We start from the raw sequence: 22,236 nt of genomic DNA, 5'->3' as shown, positions 1-22,236 counted from the left end.
TTGCTATTACACTTTGTGACTCATTTTATTTCTCTATCTGATAAGAAAACTATTCGGTCAGACAGTTATTTTTGGTGAATGAAATACTGTTTCAAGCACGTTTAAGCACCACATCTGAAATTCAAGCACTTTTCAAACCTTGAAAAGACAATATTTAAATTCAAGCCTTTTCAAGGATTTCAAGCACCCTTACGAACCCTGCGTATGCAAAAGCCAGATATCCAGAAAGATGGCCAAATGAAACCAGATGTCTATGATCACAAGAAAACGACATCAGTAGAGTTGTCAAGTAGTCACAATATGAAAAGTCCTCACCTTAGCCCCCTTTTTACAGAGCAGCATGACTTGTCCCAAGTGTCCTGCGGCAGCTGAGAAGCAGAGGGGGCTCATGGCGTTTTCCGAAACAACATCCACGCTGGCGCCGAACTCGAGGAGCAGCGAGACAATTTCCTGGTGACCGAGGTGACACTGAACGCAAAGCACTGGTGCGTTGTTCAGGACTTCTGTGCGGTAATTCACGTTTGCCCCTCCCAGCATCAGGAGACGGCTTACCTGATCATACAAGCAAAAAAATGCAGAAAGCATTCACATTTTAATGTTTATTTCAAGGTCTTTGCAAAGAAGTGATTTTTTTATTGCATGTACTTAAAGGTGAAAGAAATCTGAATTAAAAATAAATGTTATTCCCTTAAGAAGAGATGACTGTTTAACTATTTTACTCTTTATTGGCTAAATTATACACTTAAAAATGTGAATTACCACCCATGTTTGACACATCTCCATTTAAACAGACTGATTCAGGCAGCAGCAGAATTGTTTCCATTACTCATTTTATGGCTCATACAGAGATCAAACTTCTTATTCTCATCTTCAGATTTTTCAGACGGCAAATGAAACGGACACATTCTAGCGAATGCAATTATCAAGTGTGGTATTCGCTTTCATTACGAGTAAATCAATAATAAAGGCCTTGTCAAACAGAACCAAAGAGTGAAATGAGTGTTTGACGACAGGAGATGAAAGTGTGTGTTATTTGCTGGATCCTCTGTAGCATAAATTAACCCCCCCACCCCTCCCCCAGAGGACAGAATAAGGTCATTTTGTAAATGTCTGTTTGACTAATACTACACATTTATACAATAACTCACAAACAGACACCAGGTGATGGAACTCCCTCTGAAACAATAACACTAACAGCAAAGAAATACGGAGGATAATTTTTCTTCGAGCCAGAATGTGTCATGCTGGCAGAACAGCCTTTCCAGGAAAGGCCAAATGATTATCTCCCTTCGAAACACGACTGAAAAGCAGTACACAGGAAGTTGGCTCGTGTGCGAAGCTTATTAACATTTACCTGTCAAATTATAATTGGACACATTAACAATATAAAAGGACAGCGGTTAATAATAAAACATTCTCTGCGTGGAGCAACAGTCGGGGATTAAAAGTGTAACTAAATATCTAAAAAAATGTTGCAGTTATTTCTGAGATGCATTTGCTTTAAAATGACCTGACCAGTGTATATGATTATATTACTCCAATGTAATAAAAGTGTTATGAAAATGCTGAAAATTGGATACATATACTGTGTGTTTAATATATAGTGTTTAAAGGTTTCCTATATCCCCTCAAGAAGCTTCTACTTTGCATTTCTACAAAACCAACCTGTTGCACTCAGGCATTTCAGGTTATCAATAATGTATTTCAGATTTTTTCATCGTTAGCTAATAAGCCGATTGTTCTGCATTCAACAGACGCGCAGGAGCAAACCTGAAGCAAAAGCTTACCTTGACATTAGGTGTGTAGAGGTTCCTCAGGGAGGCCAGGGCTGCAGAAAGGCCGTCAGTGCTGCAGTTTATCCACAGAGCCTGAAGGACACTGGATGACACGCCTGTCTTCTTGCTCAGACCCTGCACGCACGCCGATGCATAAATGCATGAGTAAATACACAAACACACATATGTAAAACCAGCGAATCTGAGGGGCATAAGCTGTCAATGTTGCTTTCCACATCTCACGGCTTATCCTCTGGTGAACCATTGTCACAGTGCATAAATCAAGAGAAAGTGAACACCAAGAAATTCCTGCAAGGGATGGATTTCAAATAAAGACGAATGCATAGACCACGTAGGTTCCACATCTATACCTTAAAGATGTGTGCTTTGAGTATGTGGTGTCCCAGCTCCATTGTCTGCTGCCGATTCAGTTTCCCCTCTTGGCGCGATAACATGAAAGCCATGAGAGCATGGCCGGTCCTGGGTTAGAAAACAAGGGAACAGATAGGATACTCAGTCGTCAACACTAGGAATGATTGTTCCTCTGCTTCAAACAACATGAAAGTACTGATTCATTCTGCTGATGACGAGGAGCCTGGCACTGTCATGGAGAACTATTGTATTCTGGTGCTAGTGTGAATAAGCTAAAAATGTTTGGCAATGACCCTCTGAACAACAGGGGGGAAGAGTGTCACTGAGGCACTAATTAATGCAGAACTTCATTAAAAAGGCATGCATGATTGCGAATCACTTTGATCTGGATAAAAATCCTCTCTAGTTGTGCCCAGGCACAAACAGAGAGGCAGTGCAGGAAGCTTTTGTCTCTCTGTGCATCTCCTGCGCCAGACTACAAGCCTTTGTTTTTTTAATGATGGAGCTGGAAGGCTGTGAATGACCAGAATACGAAGCTCAGCTCTCGTCCATTTGGAGGCATCGCTGTGTGAGCAGAGGTGAGCAACAGGGAGGAAAAAAGTGACATCATTCAATTTATGAAGTGTGAATGACTGAAATCTCTCATTTGAGTGTGGCTCCAGCATTTCAATTAGGTAAGCACTGCAAGTACTGCTAAAAGAGATAAGCCTGCCTCGCATTGCAACATGCAATATCTACAAAATGCATAGGTCAGTATCCCCCCTCCCTCACAAAAAAAAAGCACTGATCGGGAGTCAAAAGTTATGCAGGTGATCTACTAACAAAGCACAAATTCATGAGCACAGACGCAGCAGTTCATTTTACCGATGACCAATGCAAGCTGCCAACAGCAGTGCAAATTAGTGGGTCGCAAACAAGCAGATGAGGGAACGAGTAATCCACTAACAAGGCTCGTGTAGCTTGTTATTTGAAATTTGACAATTATAATACGGTACAAGCACATGTGAACAATTCAGACCAGAGAGAGGCAGTGGAAGGAGAATTGATGTGTTCTGATATGAGGGTGAAGTCTGCAGTCAGGCATCTGAACTCGGATGAATCCCGACAACTCCAAAAGAGCACAGGATTTATCTGCAGAGGTGCTGCTTTATTACAAACAGCTTCACTGTATAAAAGGTGCATTCTGTTTGTAAGAGATGACCTTTTGAATGTGTAGTGCTGTACGTCGCAACCAGGCCTTGTGCTAATGAATTTAGTGCTGTGATGTGTCTGTAAATGCTCACATCATCACATCACTTCACACTCATTTTTTTTCTGCATTCCGTGTGTATTTTTTCCGAGACAAAGGAAAGACTTTGGCATGCAACAAGCTGACACCAACAAACAGGACTTCAGGGACTCTAATGTTTCTGGAAAATCTCAAATTACATTCAGTGAAGCCTGAATCCCATTGTTGCAAGATTCGAGCATTAATCTACCAGGCTTCACTTCCACAGCTGTATTCTCACATTTCAAAATGTTATGCAATGGAGTCATTATGCGAGAGAAGAAGACTCAAAGAAGTGAAACAGCCTGCTTGAAATCTGATCTATGATGTTGCAGGGCTGCGTATGCAAACTGCTGACTAAAGGCATTTATTTACAAATGGAAGCTTTGGTGCAGTCTGCAGTGTTTATTATGGAGCGATTTCTGCACAGATATGTGAAGAAAAACACTGAATTACTGCCTCTAATACATCCAGAGCCAACTATTCCCCTCTTCTGCAGACATATCCCATGTTAAATTCTGCTCTCCTGCATTAAAATTGAGGACCGGAAATAAGTAGGACACTGCTTTAAACATTTTGGGTAAGAACTCCGTGACAACCGACAGGATGGACACCAAATTTGGGCAAGATTAAAGCTGTCAGAGACCTAAAACAACTAATTCAAAAGCGCTCTGAGATGCAAAACTTCATTCACATGAAGACACATTTATCATATTATTCTGCAGCATTAGCTGTATTTTTCTTACTGTCCTACATGCCTATTTGTGCAATTCAAGAACCTTTTCTAAATGCATTACAGAGACATACGCAAACTCTAAATGGATTACAGAAGCCTGCAATCCGAATTGAGAGCTGCGAAGTTATTGCATTAGCAGAAAACTGACCTGGGGTCACAAAGGAAGTCCGTACTCTCTCCATCGGCTCTCCACACCAGCCACTCTCTGAAGGAAGGGTGACAAAACATGCGCGTCTTGTCCCTCCGTTTGATGAGAAAGCACGAGAGCAGCTCCATGCGTTGCTGAAAGTCCTCCCATTGTAGCTCCCCCTGGACGAACCCCGCGTTGATGGCATTGAACAGCTGCTCGTCAGTCAAGGGGTGCAGCGAGGCGAGCGATACGTTGAGGATCGGCAGTGAGCGCTCAAAGGCTGAATTGGTCATGAATTTCATGTTACACTGTAACTGGTACAGTTCTGCCAGCGAAACAGGCACGACTTTGTAACTGGCACTTTTGATCACGAGGTGGCCTCTTTCAAACAGATCCAGGGTGAGTTTGAGATACAGGTAGGACCCTTGGCTGCGGGAGATCAGGTGGCTACTTAGCTTGCCGACTGTGATAGGATCGGCCTTGCCATTCAGGCTAATATTGTTCATGATGTCCTTGCTGCCGTTGATACGATACTGGATATATGCGTTGAGGTCATTGCTGATCTCTTTGTTGTCAGAAAAGTCATCCAGGGAGATTTTGGAGAAGGGCAGGAGGCTGGTGATCTCCTATTGAAGACAAGATAAAGACAGACCGTGACATAAAAACATACATCTGGGCTTCAATGAACTATTAAAGTGTCAATGCATTTTTGTGCAGTGTTTGCATTACAGAGACAGCTGCATTACTCATTACCACAGCCAATAAATAAATAATTTAATTAATTAAAAGCAAAAATATTCTTTGCATCCTGAGCTGCCATTAAGAAAAAAAGATTTGCTTGTGTACGCGTATTATCAGAGGAGTTTCTTTGAGCAGTGGGGAAGCAACCATGCTGAGCTATCAGGCCAAAGCAGACACTTGTTACTGTTCGAAATGTGGCTGTGAGGAAAACAGGAGTGGGGAAACTGAGTATTAAGAGGCAGGGGATGGATGGGATGGTAGCTAGCGGGCAAGCAGAGGTCTGAACTAGAGCTCACATTTCAGTCTATGTCCCAGGGGTTGGAGAAATCAATGCACCTTAATCCTCCAATCCTCTGCCTGTCTGAGGCTAGAGAAACATTGCCTCAGCAAGATAACATTTTTCCTCTTCCTCATCATGAGAAGGCAGCGCAAACAGACAAATACACACAAGCACATGTATGCACACACTCAATAAAACATACTGAACATAATCCACAAGATATGGGGGGAAGGGGTGCAAACAACACCTCAGAGATTGTCCAGATATTAGTCTAGCAGGCAAGGGCCAATATATCGAACCCTTCCTCCGAGGTGAGATCCCATTTGTCTGTTCAAAGCACAAAACAATACCGTGACAATTTCATCTCTATGCACAACTCGGATTCTGTCTGCAAATAAGAAACATTTCATGCCTTCATATTTTCTTGCCTCAACAATGCCATCTTGATTATTCTTCCATGATTCATTTTTGCTATGCCCCGAGTTAGTCGGGCAGTAAAGCAGATAAGCTTTATTTATTCACTGAGGTTTCTTTTGCAAGAGACACCTGAGTACAAGCGACAAGTACAAATGTACACGCATAATATTACAAGTATGAAGTGATAATGCTTTAAAGTCGATCATTTAGTGCTTCTAATTTCAAGCTAAGTTGCAGCTTATGCAAACAGTAAGCTGCAGAGTTTCTGAACTTGTATCCGAAAGCTTAGATAGCAAAGCCCTACACACAGATGCAGGTTTACTGATGGCTTTTGCATATTAATGATGGCCAAACGGTTCAGATAACTTACAAAGCCGAATGTAACCACTGTCTGCACTGAATGGCAATGCTGCTGACTGCTGTGTCCAGAGCTTTAATGTTAGGGGAAACAGTATGAGAATACAGCATGGAGCGTACACAGTTTGTGCTTTTGATCTTTTGTAGGAACTTTTGTTTTTTGCTCTAAAAACTTTTGAAGGAAGTAGGAACCATCATCATTAGCTCATATTTCAATTTCAAGAACCTTTGAGTAATGCAAGTGTATGGTCATTATAGTCGATTGCATGGAGCAGGACTGACAACCACCATGTCAAAACAACATTTTATATTCATTTACTTTATTTACTGTATTTATTTCTCTATTTACTGTATTTTGAATGCTGTGCATGGTCCAGTTATCATAGAATATCTTCAGTGTATCATTTATTCTGTTATTAAGCATTGTGCTGTCATTTTGTGTCATTGCATGTGGTTGTACGCAGCACTGTTTGTTCATTGTTTTCATTTCGAATGCTGCTTTCAGCATTTGTAATATTTCTCATCACGTCCAACGGTACATAGAGAATCCAATTTGGGAATTTTTTTGTGATTTTGCAACCATTTCCTGTGTCTAATCCAAATATGTGGGCTCGTAGCCTTTACACACACACACCCCCAAAAAAGAAACAATAAATAGAGAGGACATGCAGGGTTTTTCTGCAAAAGACGGCCAACTCTCTTAAAAACTATTTAACTGACTTCTGTTACATTTTTGGAAAATGAGACATTTTCAGTCAGTGACTAACAGCCTTTCCATTGCACTTAAAGGGAACTTAGTGAACATCATAGGAGCCTGATTTACAAAAACATTGTCAAACCGACTCCGAGGTTTTTGCATGTGAAGTCATCATATAGCTCCCATCATATAGCTCCCATTAAAACAACATGCCATTCGATTCATTACTGCAGACAACTGCTAAGTGATTACAGTGGGAATGTGAACAAAACAGGAATATAACGAGAAAAATAAGATTACAAGAAAGTAAAAGACACATATGGCATGGTTAACAATGTGCTATCCTTTGCCACAGACCAGCATGTGCACAGGATTCACTAACAGAGGTTATAAAAAGAAAACAGCTACTGTAAATGTTGTGTTACATATGCCTTAAACCACACGTTTCCTTTCCAGCACAGTTGTTACTATGAAATCTACCACATGGACAACAAAAACACATCTCCAATAAGCAACTGCAACCTTGTTGTTGTTGCTGTTCTTGCTTTGCCAGCCTCCAGGTGGCTAAAAACGTCACCCTAGCAAATTCACACAAACACAAACTCCCTCTCATTAAACACTGTTTCACATATGTTGCAGTGTAGTCGAAATGTATTACTTTAAGTGCAATCACCTGGAACATCTTTCCATGTCAAAAAAACGATTCTAATGCATTAATAGAAGAGCATAAGAGGTGAATACAAAATATCAGCGCTACAATATATTGATTCACCACACTGACAGGGCCTTGCCTGAATTCTTAATAGCTAGGCTGAATTCACTATATAGTACAGCCCACACTGATGGACAACACTCGAGGCCTGGCTTCTGACTGAGCAATAATAACTCAAATTCCAGACGTCAATCAAAAACCACATTATTATCCAAGGCTCAGCGCTTTCTTTTTTTGCCCCAGCAAGGAAAATAAGTTGTCATGTAGTTCATCAGTAGTGTCAAAGCCTCAGCTGTCAGCAGCGTGAATTTAATCCAAGTCCATAGCATTTCTGGAACTGGTCAACCTAGTGTCAGCTCAAAGTGACTGACTCATCTCTCTCCTGCCCTGCAGGTCATGTGTCTCAATTCTTTCCTGAATGTTGCTGGATATGCCTGACTCTGTAAAGAGTAGAATAACAAGCGGGAGCAGCTCAGGAAACACTTGTCAAAATGTAAAAATGTGCAGGGTCTGGTGACAGTGAGTGAGTGCCTAGAGAAGTGACGGCATATCCAGCTAGACATTTGTTAAAATGGCATTGAGAGAATTTTGATTCATTTCCTTTCTAGGGTTGCCACAGTGTTAGATTTTCAGATTTAGGATATGAAATGTTCCGGTCAAAGTCATCAATAAATGTGTTTTACAGTGTTTTATGGATTGGGACACAGGGCCAGTGTGAACTGTAAGTGCAGGAGGACTGTTGACTACAACCGGCATACTTTTTTTTCCCGCGCTATAATCCGCACTTAAAATCCTTTAATTTTCTGAAAAATCAACAGTGCACCTTATAAACTGGTGCGCCTTATGTATGAATTCTGGTTGTCCTTACTGACCTCGAATCGATTTTATGTGGTACACGGCGCTCAAAAATCTGTCAAAAAATGTTTTAGTACGACTTTTGTAAGCTACGAAGCCACACCGCTTGATGAATTGTTGGAGCATTACAGCTACTGTAGTCAGGAGCCTCGTGGACCCGGAGTAAAAACTCCGTCCCCTTCAGGTCCCAAAGTCAAACAAACGCTACGGCATCACTGAAAGTTAAAAACGGTCTAAATTCTTTCATTTTTAATAAAATAATCAGCGTTGCTGCTTTACCAGATGTACCAATTAAGTTTAACATCCAGGCATCCATGAAAACAAAATGTTAGCAGGAAGTTAGCTCGCTAGTTCCACCTAAACATGATATACATGACTAAGAGATTTCTGAAAAAATTAAAATGTACAGCTCTGCCGTCCCTTTCGACATAAATGAAGGCAGAAAACTAAACAGCAGTGACATTTATAGGGTTACTGAAGTTGGGCTAGCTGGTATAAAATGATGTGCTACTTTATCGCTAGCGACACAGCTATGTTAGCATAACATAAACACAGTGGAGCTAGAGGATGAATGCTAACTTTTTTTCACTCATAAAAGTTAATGTGAGGGTTCCCGATGGTTAGGGACAAATGCAATCGCATGGCAGGATGCTGTAAACGGACCAAACTTCAGTCAGGAGACCAACTGAGATAATCCATCCGCAATACCAGGTTAGTCATTAATATACTGCAACAACATGGGAATAGAGCAGCTACGAGAGAATTCAACATTAATGAATCAATGTGGAGTGGAGCAAACAAGAAGAATGAGTTGAGTAAAGTCTGACTTGTCTGACTGTTTTGTTTCGCTTAATGCGCCTTATGGTCCGAAAAATACAGTATATTAAATAAGTGCAAACTAGCACTAATAACATTAAAATATATTAAAAGGTAAGACTGTAAAAGCACTTAGTTAAAGATGCTTTGTTAAACCAGCATGTGCAAATTCATTCAATTTGTATAAAAAATATAACGACAGAAGTCTTGAGTGTTCAAACTTTTTGATAAGCTTTAGCTCAGAGCGCTTGGAAAGCAGATAGGAGAGGATAAGAGCAGACAAGAAACTGGTAATTAAGTTAAGAATCAAGCCCTCAACAGCTTGCCCGTATGCAGTGCTTCACTCAACAGCTTAACAGCCAAACTGCACCTGTGTGAGTTCATTGTGGGAAGTGAGTCTCTGAGTGTGTGAGAGAAGCAGCTGCAGCAACAGAAGAGTGAATGCCATTAGCAGTAGTTACTTTAATCATCCATAAAGTGCGCGGATAAGCCGAGTAGTTACCGAGAGGGAAGAGAGAGTGATAAACTTTTTAAAACTAAAACTCATCACCAGTATAATGTGACATCTTTAATTCTGACTTGAGGTGAATATTTTGTCATCTGAGTGAACTCAGAGCCGTGCTTTAAAAGTTCTTGCTTACCACCAAGTTGATTCGAACAGTGACCACCAGTTTTAACCAGGAGGGGAACTTGGCAATGATTTTTGTGATGAAGGATGCAATGGTGTCTCCATAGTCTGGTTTGTGGAACTCAGCTTCGTTCAGCCCGTCTATTAAGATGATGTAGTCTTCCTCTGGAATCCTTCGCTCTGCAAAGACATTTACAAATAAACTAAATATTAAAGTACTATGAGATGAGAATAGAGGTCTCATACATGACAAATATGAAATAGTGCAATATACAACTACAGTGTTTTACCTTTCCGTAGGTTGGCCAACGGTTCCAGAACTCCTCTCCGGAAAGCAGCCATGGGGTCTTGGACACAGGAGCGCAGACTGAGCATGCTCTGGAGGTGGGGCTCTTTCAGCAACAGCTCCCGGTACGCACTCAGTTGATGTGCTCTGCACAGAAGGGCTGCGATGCTGTGTACAAATTCTGGGACCAAGCAAGTGTACGTGTTATCTGCCTGGCAATAATGATAAGCCACCACCTGGGAGACAAAGGAACGAGAACAAACGCGAGTGAAGCCATTGCTTTTTGAGAATCAGGAAGAATTAAAAATATGATTCACTGACTGATGGGTACATTTGATAACTTTAAAGCATTTACAAACACCAACATCTCCGGTGACTGAAAAACTACCATGACAAAGTGAGTAAGTGAGGCTTTTGATACCAACAAGCCTCCATAAAACTACATATTATCGCTACAATGTTGAAGACATGATTTTATCCTTTCATTATTTCACACAGAAGGGATGATGAAGAGATTGGGCGACGGGTGAAAAGCTATAAAAAGAAGTGAGTAGATCCCAGGTGGATATCTAAAAGTAGAATCCTCTGTACCTGAGCAGGTTTCTGCAGCATTCAAAGGAGGTCTGATTTAAAAGGAAAATGCAGGGACAGAGGTGGAGAAAAAGGAAAGCGAAATTCCCTCGGGATAGATGACTGTACTAATTACAGTCCAACCTGGAGGAGCTGACACACTTCCAGGGCCACAGGAGGAGGAGCAGGTGATCGGTTCCTCTGACGGCTCAACCTCAGCTGTTGCCGTTTAGTTCTCCATGAAAAACGATGACCAGCTTCTAGAAAAATGACTAAAGCCTCAAGGTATGAGACTTTTTTTTTTAACATTTAGCTTTGCGTTGAATAAAATGTTTTGGACCCAGACTTCTCCCCACAGCACAGATCTAAATGCCTATTTATGGTTCTTTCTTTTTAAATAATGACATACAACTCTCATGCCAATAAAGGCCCAATTAAAGCTAGTGCAAATTAGGAAAGAGGGAGGTAAGATTTTAAAAATTATAGCTGAACTCCCTGGATGTATATAATCAATCTTTAGTAAGGAAAACATGTGACATCCAGTCAGAAGATGGACAAACTGAAACAATAACACAACCACTGATTCACATCTTCTCCAGAAACTGTCTGAAATCACAACCACCAGAATTTTTCCCTGATGTTTTCAACAAGGCTGCGATGTTATGCAAATTTCCCACGTGTGGGACTAATAAAGGTTATCTTATCTTATCTTATCTTATCTTTACCCTAAAAGCAGCAAACGTCTGGGAGAAGTCCGAACACTCCTTTCGGTCATCACATGTATTTGCATCACATGTATTTTGAAATGTGACATAACAAAGCAACAGAGGCAAACTGTACAATAATAGGCATTCAATATATCAAAGTCAAGTAACCTGCTGTGTGCATGAACACAACTCTTAATAAGCCCCCTACTGCAGTGATGATTTAATTTAGCATACAAGTCACGCAGACTACCGCCTCATCAATGAGCAATACGAATCTCGACACACGATGATGCAACGCTCTGCAGTCAAACCTCGGTAGCTCATCTGCTGGCAAAACAATAAATGCATTTTCAGAAATGTTACCTAAAGGCACGTCTGGATAATAAGAATAAGGCATAAAGTGTAATAGCCTCGGTGCTCCTGTTGTGAGACCACTTTTAAATCAGTGATTAAAAAGCACTGGCAGAATCTGACAGAAGCTGCTCAGCGTTGCATCACACATCACAGGAACAGAGCCCCTGTGAAGGCGCCTATTGGAAACACTTTTCACCATAATTGGCTCAAGAGATACTGCTCGAGTTTCGCAGACATTTACATGAAGCTCACTGCATTACCCCAGCTGTCTGGTGCATGAGCTGTCCCCTTTGACAGGGTCACTAATTAGGAGGCCTCCCTGACAGGATAAGAGTATTAAATTCTAAAGGTGTTAGGAGGACAACAGGTTGTAATCAGTGCCATTAAACGCAGCAGAATCAATAGGAGACGTCACATCCACTGAGAAAGTCCTTCACAAAGCTGCCACCCATTAAATTACCTTACAACCTACCATCACAGCACTATTCAAACTCAACTAAATACTACAGTGGATCACAAATCTTCTCTGAATCCCGGTGGCCCCCAGTCATCTTTATTAGACCTGCTAGAAGGCAGTAGCAGTGCCAAAGTCATCAAATGGTGCTTTTAGCAAGCAGTATTTCCAAAATGTAGTGAACGTGCACCTGCTATATGACTGAACCCTCAGCAACACAAGAAGAGGTGGTGCGAGTAAAGATGCGGGAGTGAAAAATCGACAGAGAAATTTCAGCGGAAGCAGAGCGAACAATTACAAAACTAAAATAAAAAAGCCGTGGGCAAAAACCGCACACTGCTAGTCGGCGTGCATCCAGAGTGGAACATTTTAAAGTGGAACATCGAGGACTTGTCTGTCCACTTCACAAGTCTGAAAGAGAAAGACGTGCAGAAATATGCTCAGTGTCTGGTATGCATGTTTGGGGGTTTTTTTTGGGTCACAGACAAGTGGTTAACAATATTACTGACGGTGTGGGGGAGTAACAGAACACATGCAAAGGTGTTACCATGCAGTGCTTTATATCTTGTGAAAAATGTTGACACGCTTATACAAGAAAACACTTAATCTTCTGCTCAACAGCGCTGACACCTAAATGTCCCAGAGAGGCAGTATTTAGAATTTATTTTGCGATCCTTGTTACGCCAGAAAAATCAACAGATGGAACATTCATCTGTCAAAAAGTAAGCACTGTCCTCGGTAGTCAGTGTTGCTCCGCTTCATGGAATTTTGAGGATCCTTATCATGTTCAAACATCCTAGTTCAACAGTTGAACAGGCGGCCTTACAATATCTTTAAGCACCCATTCGTAGTTGACACAGGAATGGATACCAACCTGTAATTAAGCAGTAGTAGTGCCATACATGTCAGTATAACTGATAGCCGCCTAGATAAATGGTGTTGCTATTTGAAACGTGTGTTGATGTTTGTAAATTCCTAAATGACGTGTAATATTGATGAAGTTGGCTCTGCTTGACGTTGGTGTGTGTTTACATTCTGTGCTCTCAGGTCATGGCTGACAGGGCAAAATATTTCAAAGCGAGCGCTCGCTGTGGGTTGTTGTTCCCTGAGGAGGTTCTAATCACTGACTAGTAAACTGCAACCTACCATTATTGTTATATATAATTTTATGCATCATTTAACAGAATATATCACAATTATCTGTAGTCACTATTAAAGAGGATGTAGAAGCACTTGGTGCCACAAAGCCTGAGATGCTTTTTGTTCAATTTTCCTTCTTTCTTTTTTTTTTTAAAAAAGAAGGAGAAACAACAAATCCATCCATCAAACAAAAAAAATCTACTCACTGTTGAAAATTGTTAAAATTACTTTTTTCATCCAGTGCACACACCAAACATTTTTTTCCCTGAGTAAACACCACCACAACTAGTGCAATCTTTTTTCAGTTGCTTTGATTCCTGCTTCTTTGTTACTGTGAGCTCTCTTGGATGTTGAAAGGCGTACCTTTGCAGCCAGGCGTTTGACAGCCTCCTCCCTGTGCCGCTGCATCTCGGGAGTTCCTGGGCAACTGCTGGTCCTCAGTGTGTTGGCAGCACTGGATGGTGGAGTGGGCTGTGGAGGTTGGCTGAGAGGAAGTTCTGTGCTTTGTCCTGGGCCAGCTGGAAGACGTGCACATGGTCACCAATATATAAAGTTATTACATTAATATAAACTAACATCTATATATAGATATATAAGTATATGCTAGCATTAATAACATTAGTTGTGTGTGTGAGGGCATTCTTTTGTAAGGGGAATTTAATATTAGTCAACTTGATTTTACATTGCCAACGAATATACAATTACTTCCCTCCCACACTTTGCAAGCTAATGTTGAAATGAAATTATAATAACATTAGCTAAACACGTGCAGTTAATGTAGTGCTGACATCCAAAGGCAAATACAAAAACTAATTACTTTTCGGGGAGGCGCTGGGACTGTTGGAGGCGATCTGACGCATGCGTCCTCCATGGCAGCTCAGCGCCACAAGTCGGGAGATGATGGCCGTCTTCCCATAACCCACGCTGCCCACCACCACAGCACCGTGGTTCTCTGTGGACTCGCCGGCCTTCAGGACATCTTCCAGATGCTGAAAGAGCCAATCTCGGCCCACAAACACAGAATCTGTGGTGATGCTGGGAACCTCGAACAGCAAAGGTTTGAGCATGATGTCCACGGGTTTGTAGGGAGCAAAACGCGCTGAAGGAAAAAGGAAAAGAGATTAAACAGATTAAAATTGTTTACACTACTTATATTTTTCCCATGTCTCCAGAAAGTTAAGAAATTATTACTTCTTTTAAATGCTGGCAACTTTACTGTAATAAATCGTTTTCCCTTACAGTTAACCTACAAACACCGCCACGCAACCCTGTTGATTGATTGTGTAAGAAATGCTTTGAGCATCTCCCGCATTCTTCTTCACAGAAGGAGCCACATACATGAAAAACCCTGAACACTGTAGAGGATACATTTTCATTTAAGTGGAATCAGAGTGAAGACTTAAAAGACGACTCTTATCTGGTCTACTTCAGCACTAATTAGATCTCATAACACTTGTTAACTAACATCATAAATTACTGCTACCTCTAGCGCTAATGCGCCTTTCAGCCCTATAACTATCACTGCTGTTAACTGCTAGTGTTTTCACCTTGTGAGTTTGCCTGTGTTCACAAACACCTATTGTAATGGGAGAGTCAGTTCTGAGTGTTTATATTGGCAGGTGTAGTCTGTTTATGTTTCTAGTGCCCTACAATGAAACCGAAAAGCGAACGAGCTGGTTCTGAGACACTTGAAATGATCACCACCTTCTACTATACCAGCAAAACAAGCACAGTGTGTGAGAAACTCTAACTCGAGCAAAAGGAGCACCAGCTCGAGTATCGACGGGAACTAGAAAAAGAGTTATCTTTTATTAACCTCTCTTTATTGGATCCCCTTAGATTTCAAATCCATCTTCTTGCATATAAAGCCCCTAATGACCATGACTTGCTTTCTCAGTATCCTAAGCCGGAATGACAAGCAGAGGCTAAAGCTGCTTCACTCCTGTGGAACCAGCTGGCTGTTTAGGGTTGGGAGCCAGACCCAATGTCTAATTTTAAGATTAGCCTCAAAACCTTTCATAGGTTTATAGTTAAAGCTCGCTCAGGTAACGTCTGAATCACCCCTTACTTATTATGCTGGGACAGGCCTTTGCTTTCAAGAGGCCTCCCATGGTGCACCGACATCCTCACCTCTTCTCCATTTCATTGTTCATGCATGTCAGTTTGTGTATTCTCTCTCCCACAGTTTTTCTCTTTCTCATCTTTTCACTCTCCTCTCATGGCATCAAACGAGTGCTTCTCATCCCGAGCCTAGTTCTGTCGGAGGGTTCGCTCAGTCAAAAAGGAGGTCACTAAATGTTGCTCAAAACAGAACTGTAAGGTCCTCAGCATACTAGGTAGAGTTTCCTAAGATGGCACATGTTGGGATTTTCACAATATATGGATACAATTGCAATAAACTGCACTGAAATGTTGGTCTACTGCTGCAAAGTTTAGGTAATGGTGGTGTCACCACACCCAAATCTGAAAAACAGTTACCATAAATCATATAGTTAGGGCTGGATCAGGTGACCCTGAATCCTCCCTTAGTTATGCTGCAATAGGTGTAGGCTGCTGGGAGATTCCCATGATGCATTGAGTATTTCTTCTTCAGTCACCTTTCTCCCTCACTATGTGTTAATAGACCTCTCTGCACTGAATCATACTTGTTATTAATCTCTGGCTCTCTTCAACAGCATGTATGTTATCCTGTCTTCCCTCTCTCACAACAACCGGTTGCTACAGATGGCCGCCCCTCCCTGAGCGTGGTTCTGCCGGAGGTTTCTTACTGTTAAAAGGGAGTTTTTCCTTCCCACTGTTGCCAAAGTGCTTGCTCATAGGGGGTCATATGATTCTCCAAAGGTTGATTCTGTTCATCTGGATGTAGCGTTTTCAATGGGAGAAATGTTTCGTCACTCATCCAAGTGACTTCTTCAGTCTCAGCTGACTGCAGGTTTCCCCAATTTTATAACCAGTACATTTGCATAATGACTGAAAACGCTACATCCAGATGAACAGAATCAACCTTTGGAGATTTACTTACCTGGATGATTGAGAATGCATCAAGACGGTCATATCATTGTTGGGTTTTCCTCTGTATGCATTATTGTAGAGTCTACCTTACAATACAAAGTGCCTTGATGCGACTGTTGTTGTGATTTGGCGCTGCATAAATAATACTGAATTGAACTGAACTGAACTGAATCTCCCATATGTTAATATTACATTTATAGAAAAGAATCCAATCGTTTAAGATTGTTACATATGTACGAATTCATATAGAAAAAAACCTGCTCAGAACCACTGACAATATGCTTATATATCAACTTCATGTTTGAGACCGAGTGAAAATGGAAGAGGACATTTTCAAAAGGAAGACTAAATAGTCTGAGTATATATCCAGTGATGACTTATTCAGTAATTCATGTTCCCATGAAATATTTAATCTACAGGATCTCTCTCAGTCACACGGAGGATTCAAAACACATAACCAGGATAAAAGTTAGCTGAGAAAAAAAAGGCATGATTTAAAAGCCAGAAAAAGGCTTTTGAGGATAATGTTAATACCCATAAGTGCTGCATTGTTTACATTGCAGTGTGCAAGTATTTGCACAGTTTTGTTGTTGGCTCTGCACTCAGACGCGGTACTTTGGAAACTTCAGAACTACTGATAAGCTGCCTATTAATTTCAGGGTCAAGATAACACTATCCTATGTACTGCGATATTTTACACATTTATTTTACAAATATCTCTCCTGCCTACAGCAGTAGTATGAATAGCCCAGTCACCTTTAGCGTCCTGAGGCGGCCTTCCTCCTGTATTATGCCAGGGTAGGCGAATGGATGTCCGGAGGGGGGTATTGCGCTGTTCATCAAGAAAGCTCAGGTCTTCAAGCTTTGTGGAACTGGTGGCTGTGGACAAGAGAGAAGACATACACACACACAAAGAGTGAAGCTGACAGTCTAGTACCTCTCGAGTACATTTGTCATAACAACTATAAAGAGAAAGACATGTCTGAGGGTGGATGAGTGAGGAAAGAACCAAGCCAGCGCGCTCTGACAATTGCAGGGGCAGTGTGAGCAGCTACCAGCATATACTGTGGCAGGAAGAATAGCAGTATTCTAAAGTCAAGAGCAATATGCACCGTTTCTCTTTGATTTAAGCTGACAGCTGGACACGTTATAGCAATGAGAGGTCCATCCCCACAAGCACGCCTGCTAGGCTGTACAGAGAGGGCAGATTACCTTTACCTTTCATAAAACTGCAACGAGTTATAGAAATGCTTCACCGCGGGTTTGGCACTCATCGCTGTCAATCTACAGGACGTACAGGTGTAATCTCAGGACTTTTGTGTACTACAAACTACAATATCTGACTTGAAAAGAAATAGTAAAATAAATTAAAACCAGATCAAAACTTGAGTTGTTATGGAGTTAAAATCTACTGAGATTTCATTAGGATTTAGCTTCATTTTGAAGCAGAGCACAAGTCTGAAAGCAGGCAATGATTTCCATCCCCAAACACAGGATATCTCCTGAAACTAAAGTCTACAGATTAAAACCACTTGATGAGCCAGTGATTACAACTCAGCTTTTAGTTTGAAGTCTAAGACACGGTCTGTTAACATAATAAAAACGTGCATTAGTGCGGCGAGGCCTCTCCTCCAACTGCTGCTCGTTTTTCAACTATGCTATCGCCATTGCGATCCACGCTCTCCTGGGCTTAGTGAAGAGCAGAATCAAAGCCTCTCTTCTTCTTCTTTATCAACATCAGCTGGGAAAGACTGTCACAAACACTCACAGCACTCACTTCACTCCCTCACTCGGTCGCTAACTTACTCTCCGGAATGTCCCACTAATTAAAACCCGTCTGCTGGCAACGGGAACTGAGGAAGCTGCCATCAACACAACTCTGACTGGAACAGGAGAAGGGCCTGATGTTACTTTTACTGCAGTGCATTGTGCATACACAAACATCTACACTGGATAAAGCTTAAGGAATTGCAAACAAAGAGAAAAGAAAACAATAAAAGCAAACACGCATGACCCTGGAAGACCTTTTGCTGTAAAGCAAATGCCACTTTTCATCAGCAACAACTACTTACATCTAAGACCAAAGCCAGAAAGGATGGTGGGAATTCTCAAAGCCCTCTCCTTCTCCCCAGTGACGAGATACTTGGGCAGGCATACAGTCAAGTAGGCAGGGTGTAAACTCGCAGCTAAATCTCTGGAGAGAGTTCCCAGTGGACGAGGGCACAAAAGCGATTCCTCTACCCCGGTGCTCCCATGCCGGCACTCTGGCAGCCGAGCAGAGTGCTTGGCTGCTTCCTCTCTAGTGTTCAGCCAGTCACAGCACCCACAGCATTAGGCACTTGCTAAATGAATGCACTGCTTTTCAACAGAGCATCACCCTCCCTACAATTTTAACACCTATGCGTACATCATCTCTGTCCACATGCTGCACGTACAGACACACGTAAATAACTTGGTATGCAAGCAGCAGAGGGGGAAATTGAGAATATTAGAGGAAACATAAACGGAAAACCAAGAGATTCACTTCGAGCGGTTGATTAAAGTTTGTTATCTAACAGCTGCAGTATTAATCAACAATCCAGACTGCACAGAGATGGGGTTAAAAGAGGGGAAAGTGGAAAAAAATGAAGGCGAAAAAGCAGCAGACTCATAAATGAGTGCAACAAAGAGTATCACGTGGATTTTGTGGGAGGTATGGACAAGACTCAAAAGAGAATAAAGAGAAAAACCAGCTTTATACAACAAATCGCCACTAAATCCTCATACTGACATAGGAGGGCCGCAAGATGTCAGTCTATCCCCCCCCCTCCCTCCCTTTCCTTCTTTGTTTTGCATGCAATAAAAGAAAAGGCACAGAGGAGCTTTATTCAACAGACACGTAATACCGAATTTGACTTGCTAAAGTAGCTGCATAGCTGCATAGACTCCTTGATTCGCGTCCGTGGCAGACAGCGCACCCAGCACCATAACTACATTTCCCTTTTGTTGAGTCGTACTGCCTGTTATCAACATTTTTTCCCAAGGCCAAGAATTCCCACACGATTCCTCCTCATCCCTCAAATCCTCCTCTTCATTTCTTCTCCTCCTTTTACTCCCGAGTTCCCTCCTATTCTTGCTCACCTCTACTCATTGATAAAACATACATATGATACCTTGAAGTCTGCGCTTGCAGTCACTTTGAAGCTGCACAAATGTGTCAAGACTGTATTCTGATGAAAATGGGATTCTTTTTTCCTCGGGCAGATCTGCCCTTTGAAAACCTCCTGTTCTGTGTTTCCCATGACAGAACAGAGAAGAGGACTGAGCTCCTTTGCTCTAACCACCCCCACCCTCCCTCCCCAACTTGACTCCCTCTCGCCTCCTTACAAGGTGAATCTACTAAAGAGGAGAAGGGAGTCAAATACTCCCTTCACATATCTTCCTGTTTTTATAGTAGCCAGTTACACTTTACCCATTTTGTGATTTTGTATGAATAAATCAGTTCTTGGCTGTTCTCGGCTGATAGCCAATGCAAATACCCATTTTCTTTTTATTTGGTTTGATTTTGCTGGTATAAACACGCCTTAATAGCTTTTCATGATGAACATTTGAACATTCAGCCAGCATTTATGTGGCACAAAAGAGAAAACCTGATCACTCATATCGGTAAATGTTGTTTTATTTGCAAAGAGGCTGATATCAGCACGCACTGATGTTTGATCCATTTGTCTGCCTATTACTAGTTTAAGGACAGAGCTTTGGAGACTAATTCTGCACATTTAGTCTGAAGCAAAATATTTGGTTATTATTTTTATTACATTCTGCTTCGCACTGTGGTAAATATTAAGGGATAATTATTATTGTAATAATTGCATAGCCTTAAGCTAAGATCAACAACATTTACTTTAAAAAAACAAACAACTACCAACTACTACTAGTGGTACTACCACCACTGTAACTGCTCCATAAGCTATTTCATATATATAAATGCCTCTGTGGTTAGCTAATGCTCTGTTCCTTTTAAGATTGGGTATTTGATAAGCCCTAATCTGTCAATGGAGTGCCACCGAGCAGAATTTTAAAAGGGGCTTTCAAACTGATTGATCTGTAACAGATTTTATTTTTCTCCTGCTGTGACAGCTGGACCAAACAATTCTCTGAAAAAAGGGCACGTTAGAAGATGTCTCTGTGACCTTTTCAGAATGCTCGAGAATGTGAATGGGCTTTCTTTCCTCTTTTTGTTTTCATTTTAGACTCTGCACTAAACAGATCAATATATACATGAAGCCGGAAGCAGAAGCGACTCCCGCGTCTACCTGGAGACATCGCAGACACTGTTGGCATGTCTTTAAACATGATAGCACAGCCTAAAACAATACAATAGACCACATGGTCGCAGAAACTACCGGGAAAGACAGCAAATGAGGGCAAATGAGATAAATCAGTGTGAGATTATTAAATTTAAGGGCTACGCCACTTTATGAGTTTGTAATTACTGTGTGACCTTTGCAAACATCTTTAAATCATAGGTTGTATTTATGTGGTAAAGGTTAAGATGATTTTAGTCTTTCTAATAAAACACAAAAGCATTCAGATGTTACCTCATCAGTGTTTTAGTAGACAAACAACATATCCTCGAATTTGCCTGTCAGCAGTCCACAGTCTTGGCTCCGTTATCATTGGTGAAGAGAGCCCGGCGCACGAGCTTTGCCAGAGGAATGTATGACTTTGGAGTACAAGCGCCAATGAGTGCGCCATACCTGACTTTGTCTCAAACCACAAAGCTCTGCTGAATAGCTAAACACCACACAAGCATTGTAGCACCATTCCTCCGCCACAGTGACCCTCACTCAAATCTCCCTGTCTGAGAAACCCAACCACAAGCGGCTCAGGCTAAGATTTCAAAACCATGGAATTCCAGTGGCCAACACTAATATGGCCCTTTGACTCTGTAAGCCTTTATAGAGGAAAAAAGAAAAAAGCTCCAAACTCCAATTACACAAAATTAGGATTCTTATAAGCCGAGTATATCACCTCAGAGATGAGGTGAAATTCCATCAACAAGTCTAGTTTATACAGTAGATCTTACAATAGAGGCGACAGATAGATGTAAATAGTGGATTGCAAATAATAAAACAAAGAAAACACCAGAGCAAAGGATTAATTTACAAGTTTGCTTATTACTACTTCTGATGCTGAAATTTAACATCAAGTTTAATTTACCACAGCACTGCTTTTTGGTTTGATGGAACTATTTGGGGGAAACAGGGCAGTTTATCAAAAAATGTGTTAAAGTAACTGTTACGTTTCCCCTCATCTGGCATCTGCTACTGATGGTTATACCATGTAACTTATAATCCTGCACCAAAATGACGAGAAATAAGATTTAGCCCAAAATTCAATATCAACAACTCGAAAACCACAAGTACAAACTAGCATCATCGTTAAGGAGCAAGTTAGGAGAAAATGTTGGTTGTTGGTTTTAAGCTGTCTCAGCAGACTTTTAATGGTTGACTTTGAAAAGAGGACTGGCTTCACTTTCACAGGAGGTGAAATACAGAAGTTCACTCAAAGCACCTGGAAGCCCGGGAAAAAGCTGTTCCCATTTATTTCAGGCTCTTAGTGCATCTTACATCCAATGCACCTGCCACGTTTGTTAGATTTAATGAACAGCTGTTGAAAACATGATTACACGTAGATTATTTCATGTATTAGTGAAAGATGTGATATATTCTGATCTTTAAATGCAATATTTTGATGCCAGATGAAAATCAGTAACAGTTTTAACAACCTTTTAAATCTGCCTCAGCAGCAAAGAGTTTCCTTTAGGAGGTGGACAGTAATATATAATCCCCAATATAAAGCTCTGCTAAAGACAAATCTAAATGAATTCATCTTGTTCCATAACATTTGTGCAATTTGTCACTGAACATGTTGGCACCAAAAAGTGG

General features: G+C 41.2%; 1 protein-coding gene across 7 annotated transcripts in view; it reads right to left on the bottom strand.

Moving 5' to 3' along the window:
• Positions 1 to 22,236, bottom strand: part of tanc1b (tetratricopeptide repeat, ankyrin repeat and coiled-coil containing 1b) — a 119,624-nt gene that overhangs the window by 30,211 nt on the left and 67,177 nt on the right. For all 7 annotated transcript variants that reach the window (XM_019352504.2, XM_019352508.2, XM_019352506.2 and 4 more), the window contains 9 exons: positions 17,063 to 17,185; positions 14,112 to 14,393; positions 13,658 to 13,812; positions 10,074 to 10,305; positions 9,797 to 9,963; positions 4,299 to 4,906; positions 2,147 to 2,255; positions 1,788 to 1,910; positions 316 to 552 (listed from right to left, as the gene is read on the bottom strand). In XM_019352504.2, the coding sequence (XP_019208049.1) occupies positions 316 to 552; positions 1,788 to 1,910; positions 2,147 to 2,255; positions 4,299 to 4,906; positions 9,797 to 9,963; positions 10,074 to 10,305; positions 13,658 to 13,812; positions 14,112 to 14,393; positions 17,063 to 17,185 (2,036 nt within the window). The remainder of the gene's footprint in view (positions 1 to 315; positions 553 to 1,787; positions 1,911 to 2,146; positions 2,256 to 4,298; positions 4,907 to 9,796; positions 9,964 to 10,073; positions 10,306 to 13,657; positions 13,813 to 14,111; positions 14,394 to 17,062; positions 17,186 to 22,236) is intronic.

The sequence above is a fragment of the Oreochromis niloticus genome, linkage group LG16 (assembly GCF_001858045.2).
Source record: "Oreochromis niloticus isolate F11D_XX linkage group LG16, O_niloticus_UMD_NMBU, whole genome shotgun sequence".
NCBI lineage: Eukaryota > Metazoa > Chordata > Actinopteri > Cichliformes > Cichlidae > Oreochromis > Oreochromis niloticus.
This window is presented reverse-complemented; position numbering and strand designations above follow the sequence as displayed.